Here is a 10,000-nt window from a genome sequence, read left to right as displayed (position 1 = left end):
TTTGTTATAAATTTATTTCATGGCCTATACAAGTATTGCTAGAATTTATCTGCAATTCCATTGAAATACTACCAAAAATGTGTTAATTACAGATTATAAAGAAATTTGGCAGTTCCTATTGTAAACTATAAATTGTGGAGGAAATAAAATACCTTCATTTGGACATTATATATCCTTGTATATGTTCTTGTGAATTTTTCTGCCACTTTGTCTCTTTCTCTTTGCATGACAGGTACTAACACAACTTTCTGTGCAATATACTCATTTTGCCTTGTAAAGTTTCCAAATTTCCAAAAATTCATGAACACTTGTCTCCGTGAGTCTTCAGAGCCTATCTCTGGTATACACCGATACTTGCAACCACAATGTTTATCCACATAATGTTTTTCTTCTTTCAATTTCCCTGCTGCAGTGTAATATGCTGCACCACTATTCCTCTTGAACTTTCTCTCTAGCCTCGTCATGGAGCCCACTTGTTCTCCGCTTCTCTTTTTCCTACTGGGTTCAGGCATTCCTTGTCCTTCCACTGGCACTTGTTCTCTAGTCTGCTCAGGGCCATCATTCAGAGCACTGGGAGCAGAAGTCGGTAAAACATCCACAGCCACTGGGGGATTTCTAGCTGACGCACTCTTTTTGCTGGTCCAAGACTTTTCAATGTGTCGATACACCCACAGACTAACTGGCACTTTCCCCCTTTCCTCACACCATCTTTTATACATCTCATACATCTTTTTGACAGACAAGTCCTTTCCCGCTGTTTCACCGAGATCCCCTATATTGTGGATGGGGTTTTCTCCCCCCTCCTCTCGACTGTACCTCAATGACCAGATGTGCTGCATCACAAGGTCACAATCCTCCTGGGAAGTCTTGTTGCTTGGTGTATGTTGGCCTCTCTTGTCCTGTGAGTGTTGGTGTTATTAAATTTTTTTTTATTAAAACTATTTTTTGACAAATCAGAAAAAAAACATACATATGCATTTTTAAAAATAAGTGTAATGAAATATCTTAGTAATTTGTTCAATATCTCAGAGTGACATATTACTAATGATGATGAATCTATACTCATCAAGATGAAGAAAATGTGTGAAGGAGATTAATATCTTCACAGTGCAAGAGATGCATTTGATTCGTTTTAATTATATCTACATCAGAAATATAAGATCATAATAAGGCCACTGATAATAATTTATACTTATGATAATCCAAATGGCAATTTTAATACTGAAATTGATAACAAATAACAGAACTATAATAATGATAAAATGATAATGACGATGACAAAAACAAACAAAATGATTGTAAGAAACTCAAATAATAAGAATAATAAAAATTCATAGATAAAGTATAAGCAGGCAGCAGCATCAGGACATTTTGGTTAAGCTGAAAAAAATTCTATCTCCAAGAGTCTAAAGATTATGGTTATTATGGAATCTGGTTACTGAGTTTCAGTAGCTCACAAAAAGTCACCTGCAGAGATGGAAAATGAATAAAAATAAACTAACTGGATGATGAAGAAGGACATAATAATTATATTACAGACTATGATCTAATCTTGAGCACCAATATATACTAGTCATATGATAAGCAAATTATAACCAAACTGCACTTTTTTTTTTCTTTCCTTTTAACACCCAAAGCATATATTACATATAAGCTTTCTTCACTGTCTTGTTGCACTAATCAGCCTACCTGTAAAGCATCTGGCATTTGACAATTCACAGCCTGAAGTATGCGATCCAGTCGGCCATTGGAGACACCATGGAGACGCAGGAACATTGTCTTGCATATACGCGTTTGTTTGCTGCAGTTCTGATTAATACAGTGAAATAAAAATAAAAAATATATTTTGTTTTTCAGATGAATCTTGGTTTTTCTACCACAAAAAATTGCTATTCAAGTGAATACAAAGTACAAAAAATGAGAGCATCACAATAGTTTATGATTGTTAACTGTAGTAGGTAAGGCACAGAATAATTTCGCTATTTTGTCATGTTGAAAATAAAATAAAAGTTGATGAGGAAATAACATTTACATCCATCCAACTATTTGTTCAATCAAAAAAAAAAAAATCATGTGACTTACCGGTAAACGAACATAATAAATTCTTGATACCGTTTTTGAATTTTTCTCTTCCAATGGTTTTGTCTGTTTTTTCTTGACATTGGGTACAAGTGTTACATTTTCAGCAAGATATGTATTTTGTTTACTAAAATCACCAATGTCCCAAAAGTTTCTAAATACATTTTCTCTATCTGTTACACTACCAAGTTTGGAGAGGCACTTATTCTTACACTCACAATCTTTATCCACAAATTTCTTAGCTTCAACAAGTTTTCCAGCGGCATTAATGTAAGATTCTCCTCGGTTCCTGCAAGACTTTCGAGCGACTTTGGCACTTATTCCCTCCTTCCTTAGCTTTCTCTTTTTCAAACCATCATTTTCTCTTTTTAAAGATGAACTATCACTAGTTCTTGGTTTTGAGACTGTGAGCTTATTACTAACAGGTACACTTGACGTCACCACTTGAACAGGCAGGCTACAGCTTCCATATCTCTGCCCCTGAATGTTCGCTGTCTGAGCAGTTACTTGTGGGTGTTGCGAGGCATGAAGTGGAGGGGTCCGTACAGCAACAGTTGAACTTTCATATGAGAAGTACTGTACTTGTGGTGCCTGTACCTGATTTACATGAGCAACACCCACATTGTTGAACACTGCATGGTATGACTGTAATGGTGCTGTTGGCTGTGGATGATGTGCATATCCCATGGTTACCATGCCAGAACCTCCTACCTGGCCTGTTGGCACCATGTCCTGTATACTTACAGGATGGCCAGTTGATGTGACTGTTGAGTTGCTAATGTTGGCTATGTTACTGATAGTATTGATATTTCCATAGCCATGAAGCTGATGTTGAAAAGTACTGTAACTGGTAACATCCACAGCTTGACCGAGTATATGAGACAGGCTAAATTGGGACTGCGGATCCATTATGACAATTGTCAATCCAAAATTAAACACTTTTGATAGATCAACAGAATATTCATTTACTGTGAGAACTAAAAATAAAAGCACATTACATTTGTGCAATTATATATTTTTTCCTTTTTTTCATTTTCCTTTTTTTACTGGTTAGTTTCTCCACGGTTGTTGTTCCATATTTATATTTTTCATGCTGTTTTCCCTAATGATTCTAGGTCAGAAACAAAAATATTTCACTCATGATAGCACTGTAAGTATTTTCTTAACACAGTATTAACAAAAAAGGGATCAGCCTCTTTATGAATCCACAAATATTCTTTATGCACAAGCTACTTGGGTTTGGCCTTTTCCAATAGGTTCTGAAAAGAAAACCAACATTTATCATCTATTTATCTAAAACAACCAAAATAAATTTAAATATACCAATCAAAAACACAAAAAACACTAATACTGTTGATCTACACGCAATTCAGATTCAGTATTGATGAACCTCTTATGTTTTAGCTTAAAAATATGAATAATTTCAAAATGAGGTAAGATCTTTAGTTAAAAATTCATCTTTCAGCTTTAAGATAGTGACAAGTCGCATCGGACTTGATTTCCACACTGCTCACAAATTTTCTTTTGAAGAAAGAGTCTGTGCCTTACAAGTGGCTCAGTTAAATCTTCAAACTGGCTTTACCTATGAGATGAAACAGAACTATCATAATTCATAGGTAAAGGAGAAAAAGAGAAAATCATCCATCCTGCATAAGTGAAACAAGATTATGAAGGATGATCAATGGGATATACACCCCTTAGATGTCCAGCAAAAGAAAACAAGGCGTGGGACTTAGACTCTTCTCTGCCATGTATCTCCTTTCTTTTCAATTAGCGCACCTTATGCTAGAGATAAAAAGTGTCATAGTTTATGTCAAGGTAATCATTCCATACATTTTTTTTTTTAATTGTAACCCTGATTGTTAATTAGTAATGAGATCGGCCTAGAAAAAAATATATATAAACATCCATTTCTGATTATTAAATATCCACAATATTTAAGCATATCATACCTCACAGTTTTCCCGTTACACTTCATATACTTCCTGAAAGATAAGGCCAAGAGAGCCAAGCTTTTTATTTGTATGTATAAGTTAAATCATTATTTTATAAGACAACCTTAACCCTAATTGAGTTCTTCTATATTCAACCTTTCCAACTCTTACCAATCTTACCGATATATTCACCTCATAATGAACCCTTCTAACTTTTTCATCATTACTTGAAAGGCTTAGATAAATAAGATAACATGAACTTTCGAAAAGGCTTCCGTAAATATAACCCGAGTGGCTTTGTTTACGTTGGTTTGTTTACATTGTAGGGATCATTCACTCCGCGTCGAATTTCATATTTTATTTTCTTGAAATGTTAGTGATTTTGAAGAAAAATAATCTTTTGAGACATATCATTTCTTTCCCTATCATTATCATTAGGCTTGCAAGATGCTTAATACAAGTACGTTAATATTCATGTTTCCGACTATGAAAATTTCCCTCTCGTATTTTGTAATATAAGCGATCCATTTAAAAAACAAAACAAAATATTCTGCGTAAAACGCAAACAAACAAAAACATGGGTTTCTATTTTTTTTTCTTTTTATGAAAATGCAGTTTGATTACAGGTCACAGGTAAGAGCTGTTTGATATATGATGAAGTAATATCACATGAAGAAGGTAGTAGTAGTTGTAGTAGTGTAGTTGTAGTTGTAGTTGTAGTTGTAGTTGTAGTTGTAGTTGTAGTTGTAGTTGTAGTTGTAGTTGTAGTTGTAGTTGTAGTTGTAGTTGTAGTTGTAGTTGTAGTTGTAGTTGTAGTTGTAGTTGTAGTTGTAGTTGTAGTTGTAGTTGTAGTTGTAGTTGTAGTTGTCGTTACTGTTGCTGTCACTGTCGTTCACTGTCGAGGTCGTAGTCGTAGTTGTGATGGTGACTGACGTTGGTTGCGATGGTGGTATTGGAGGAGGAGGAGGAGAAACAGGAACAGGAGGAGGAACAGGAATAGGAATAGGAACAGGAACAGGAACAGGACCAGGAGGAGAAGAAAGAGGAACAGGAACAGGGGGAGGAGGACGAGGACTAGGAGGAAGAGGAAGAGGAAGAGGGCTAGGAGAACTAGGAGAAAGGGGAAGAGGAAGAGAAAGAGGAGAAGGAAGAAAGAGAAAGAGACAGAAGAGGAGAAGGACAAGGAGGTGGAAATGATGGCGATGGGGATGGGGATAGAGAAGATGGTGGTGGTGATGGTGATGAAGATAGTGATGGTGGTGTCATAGATCCTTAACTGTTGCCGATGTCAGTGGATTTTTTTCCGGCGTGACAAAGCAGACCGACGATAGAGGCAATGTTGGTCCCGCTAGAAAAGGGATTTAAGTATAAGAGGGAAATTACAAAATAAAGAAGAAGAAATAAAAATGATAATAAGGGCTCATATCACCGCACATTAGTTACCCAGTGGGGGTACCGGAAGTGTTATATTCGTTATATGATAAATTAAGTAAATTCCGGAATTAAAGGCATTAATTTGCACTTGCCTACGACAATAGCCTATAATATTTTGGACCAGTCTGTGTGTGTGTGTGTGTGTGTGTGTATGTGTGTGTGTGTGTGTGTGTGTGTGTGTGTGTGTGTGTGTGTGTGTGTGTGTGTGTGTGTGTGTGTGTGTGTGTGTGTGTGTGTGTGTATGTTTATATATATATATATATATATATATATATATATATATATATATATATATATATATATACATGTGTATCTATACATACATACATACATACATACATACATATATATATATATATATATATATATATATATATATATATATATATATATATATATATATTTGTGTGTGTGTTTATCTCTCTCTTTCCCTCTCTCTCTCTCTCTCTCTCTCTCTCTCTTTCTCTCTTTCTCTCTCTCTCTCTCTCTCCCTCTCTCTCTCTCTATATATATATATATATATATATATATATATATATATATATATATATATGTATGTATATATGTATATGTATATATATATATATACACATATATATAAAGTATATATATACATGGATATATATGTATATGTGTGTGTGTGTGTATGTGTAGGTGTGTAGGTGTATATATGTATGTGTATGTATAATATATATATAATATAATATATATGTGTGAGTGTATGTGTATATATATATGCATATATATGTATATATACATATATAGATACACAAATACGCGCGCTCGCGTGTGTATTTGTGGGTGGGTGTGGAGGTGTTTGTGCGCGCGCGCGCTCGTGTGCACCTCCGTGCTGATGTAAATAGATATTCATAGTTGAACTTCCTCAACCACATACACAAGCACAGGCAGGTCCACACTAATACGTTTGTGTTAATATATGTATAATAAGTGTAACAGGCAAAAAAAAAAAAAAAATCAAGAATGTGGATATTACACAGAAAACTTCATATTTCATATGGCATATAACATTTTCAATGCATTTATATTGAATTATTCCAACTCTTGACGGTGTAGAATATTTCACATCCTTAAATTTTTTTACTGAAACAGCATCTGACAAATAGTATTTTATTGATGTTTAATTTTCACATACATGGAAATTTTGAATCACAAACAGGTGGATACACACTTATAGCATAAGTAAAGGGTAAATTATTAATAAGACCAATGTGTTGTTTGGTTTAAAGCCTTTACTGTAGACATATAAAATTAACAGTAGCTGAGTAGACAGTAAATAATAGTGATTCGTTGTTTGGTATATTTTAACCCTGTCCCATGAGAATTAATTTAAATCCTTGTACTGATGACCTTATACGTTAAAATCTAAGCTGTTGTGCACTCATCGGACCCACAGTGAATGATTTCCTGTTCTAGCCCCCCCCCCCCCATCCCTAACCACAGTTTTGTTAAGTCCTTCCCAAGGTCGAGTTGGATATTCGTTATGGTGAGGATAAGGTTTTGATAAAGCTTCGAATAGCCTGGAGAAAAGTGCTGCAGAGTTTCCGCGTCGGCTCTCAAGTCTTCCGTCTTGGCTTCGAGGTCCTGTGCCTTGTGCTCTAGCTCCTCCAGGGGGCACCCGCCTGCAGAGGTCGCGTTCGTTGCAGAAAGGGAATGGAGGAGCATCTGGAAGGTGGATTCGGATGCTCCAGCGGATCGGTTCACGTTGTGTATGGCCGACTCAGAACCGTTGGCCTTTTCGTGGCTGTTAATAATGTCTAAGAGAATACTTTTAGCTTCTGTCAAAGAACTGTTGTTTGAGGCTTCCACTCTAAAACCACTTTCACCAGTATCTGCATCTATACAATAAGCAAGCAGATGCCCTTAAAACGTAAACCACCATGCTATTTCACAAGTATTTTTTCAATATAAATCGCCTTTACCACCATATGTATAAATAGGCACATTGCTAAAGAGGATCCACTAAGCTTCACTGACAACAATACACATACTTGTTATTCCAAGTATGTACTCAGTTTACACACACAATGTAAACAACAGTAACTGTGCGTGTGTGTGTGTGTGGTTACAAATTGTATATATCATATGTATATATATTTATATCTCTCTCTCTCTATCGGTCTACCTGTTTGTCTGTCTATCTATCTATCTATCTATATATATATATATATATATATATATATATATATATATGTGTGTGTGTGTGTGTGTGTGTGTGTGTGTGTGTGTGTGTGTGTGTGTGTGTGTGTGTGTGTGTGTGTGTCTGTGTGTCTGTGTGTGTGCATATATGGATATACATTGTACTATATATATGTGTGTACATATATATATATATATATATATATATATATATATATATATATATATATATATATATATATATATGTATATATGTATATATTCAAACATATGCACACACACACAACACGTGAGTCAGATCTATCAGTTGAACCGATCAGTGATCAGAGGAGGCCCTGAGGAGGTGCTGTAACTTGACCTTAGATGTCCCTTGGGAAGGAGCCGCCTTACTTCTCCTTTGGTAGAGGATTGCTCTATCCAGCTACCCAAATCATATGTGTGCGTGTGTGTGCGCGCTATAGAAGGTGGGTTAAGGGGAACTCCCGGGGAAATATTTGACATTTGATAATAATAAAAAATCAAATACAATTAAAGATCGACAGATCGAACAGTCAATTAACTGGACTGTCAGTGACACCTTGGCTTTGAGGGCTAATAGAACCCCATGCTGCCGAGAAATGACATGAAACACTAGTAGGGAACCAATGTTTATTAAAGAAAACAAAACATAAAAACAATATGCAAAGATCTTACAGTCAATAAATTAGTGATATTACTTTTTCTTTAGTTAAACCGCCATTGGTCATTTCAATCAATTTTGCTTCGATCATCAGAACAGTTTTGTAATTGAAGAAATAATGTTAAAGCTTACATTGCGAAAACGGACTACCTCTCTTAGGGATACCCATCACATTTTCAAGTACTGAAAGTCAGTCCCACTTTCTAAATCATATCTCTAAACGCGTCATATTCATCCCACAGTTCTGTTCTACATTCACCCTTTTTATTTGTTATACATTCACCCTTTTTCAGTTCTGTTATACATTCACCCTTTTTCAGTTCTGTTATACATTCACCTTTATTTCATTTCTGTTATACATTGACCCTTTTTTATTTGTTATACATTCACCCTTTTTCATTACTGTTATATATTCACCCTTTTTCATTACTGTTATATATTCACCCTTTTTCAGTTGTTATACATTCACCCTTTTTCAGTTCTGTTATACATTCACCTTTATTTCATTTCTGTTATACATTGACCCTTTTTTATTTGTTATACATTCACCCTTTTTCATTACTGTTATATATTCACCCTTTTTCAGTTGTTATACATTCACCCTTTTTCAGTTCTGTTATACATTCACCTTTATTTCATTTCTGTTATACATTGACCCTTTTTTATTTGTTATACATTCACCCTTTTTCATTACTGTTATATATTCACCCTTTTTCAGTTCTGGTATACATTCACCCCTTTTCAGTTGTCATACATTCACCCTTTTTCAGTTATGTTATACATTCACCCTTTTTCAGTTGTTATACATTCACCTTTTTCAGTTCTGTTATACATTCACCCTTTTTCAGTTGTTATACATTCACCCTTGTTTCAGTTCTGTTATACATTCACCCTTTTTCAGTTGTCATACATTCACCCTTTTTCAGTTGTTATACATTCACCCTTGTTTCAGTTCTGTTATACATTCACCCTTTTTCAGTTGTTATACATTCACCCTTTTTCAGTTGTTATACATTCACCTTTTTCAGTTCTGTTATACATTTACCCCTTTTCAGTTGTTATACATTCACCCTTTTTCAGTTCTGTTATACATTTACCCCTTTTCAGTTCTGTTATGCATTCACCTTCCTTCAGTTCTGTTATACATTTACCCTTTTTTATTTGTTATACATTCACCCTTTTTCCAATCAAATTATCATATTGTAACAGCTGCAACAGAGGACTTCATTCTCAATACCGGGACAAGAAGAGAACAAGAAAATTTTCCTTTGTTCACTCCAGTCACCGTCAGTACCGGTACACCTCACACTCCCTCTCCTCGCATTTCTAACACTAATTGTTTCCTAGGCTTTATAACTGAATTTACATGACTACTTTTATTCTTGTCTATTTCATCAAATTGGTCAACTTTGTATTACGAACTATTTATTTTTGTTCGTAATAGATAAAATTTCACAAATAGGTCGCTGATTTGCTTAGAGGTTTGGTAATCCGACTTGGCAAATGTATGAAAAACAGGTTTGAGAATTTAGCTACAAGTGTTGAATCAAAATAAATTGTATAGCATAGTACCTCTGGTAAATCATAAGAAAATATTTGATTAAATACAAAAATCCTAGACGTGTATATTTTAAACGCTTTCTCTAATATGAAAACAATAGTGTATGAAATATGAAAAAAAAAAATCCACAATGGCACGTCTTAAATATAAAACACC

At 34.8% G+C, this 10,000-nt stretch overlaps 2 protein-coding genes across 6 annotated transcripts in view; both read right to left on the bottom strand.

Moving 5' to 3' along the window:
- Positions 1-4,339, bottom strand: part of LOC113801042 (uncharacterized) — a 6,564-nt gene extending 2,225 nt beyond the window's left edge. Inside the window, exons 1-5 of one of the 5 annotated variants that reach the window (XM_070125221.1) lie at positions 4,194-4,322; positions 4,032-4,064; positions 2,083-3,338; positions 1,690-1,809; positions 153-899 (exon numbers count right to left, since the gene is read on the bottom strand). In XM_070125221.1, the coding sequence (XP_069981322.1) occupies positions 153-899; positions 1,690-1,809; positions 2,083-2,988 (1,773 nt within the window). In that variant the 5' untranslated portion in view covers positions 2,989-3,338; positions 4,032-4,064; positions 4,194-4,322. Of the gene's footprint in view, positions 1-152; positions 900-1,689; positions 1,810-2,082; positions 3,339-4,031; positions 4,065-4,184 lie in introns of all 5 variants that reach the window. The other 4 variants (XM_070125222.1, XM_027351849.2, XM_027351848.2 and 1 more) reach the window with 4 other exon arrangements.
- A 4,508-nt stretch (positions 4,340-8,847) lies between these two features.
- The window catches only part of LOC113801039 (uncharacterized), a 26,346-nt gene continuing 25,193 nt past the window's right edge, over positions 8,848-10,000 (bottom strand). The window contains exon 20 of the mRNA XM_070124895.1: positions 8,848-10,000. This exon is cut by the window's right edge and continues 508 nt beyond it. The gene's annotated coding sequence lies outside the window, so the exon portion shown is untranslated.

The sequence above is a fragment of the Penaeus vannamei genome, chromosome 9 (assembly GCF_042767895.1).
Source record: "Penaeus vannamei isolate JL-2024 chromosome 9, ASM4276789v1, whole genome shotgun sequence".
Lineage (NCBI taxonomy): Eukaryota > Metazoa > Arthropoda > Malacostraca > Decapoda > Penaeidae > Penaeus > Penaeus vannamei.
This window is presented reverse-complemented; position numbering and strand designations above follow the sequence as displayed.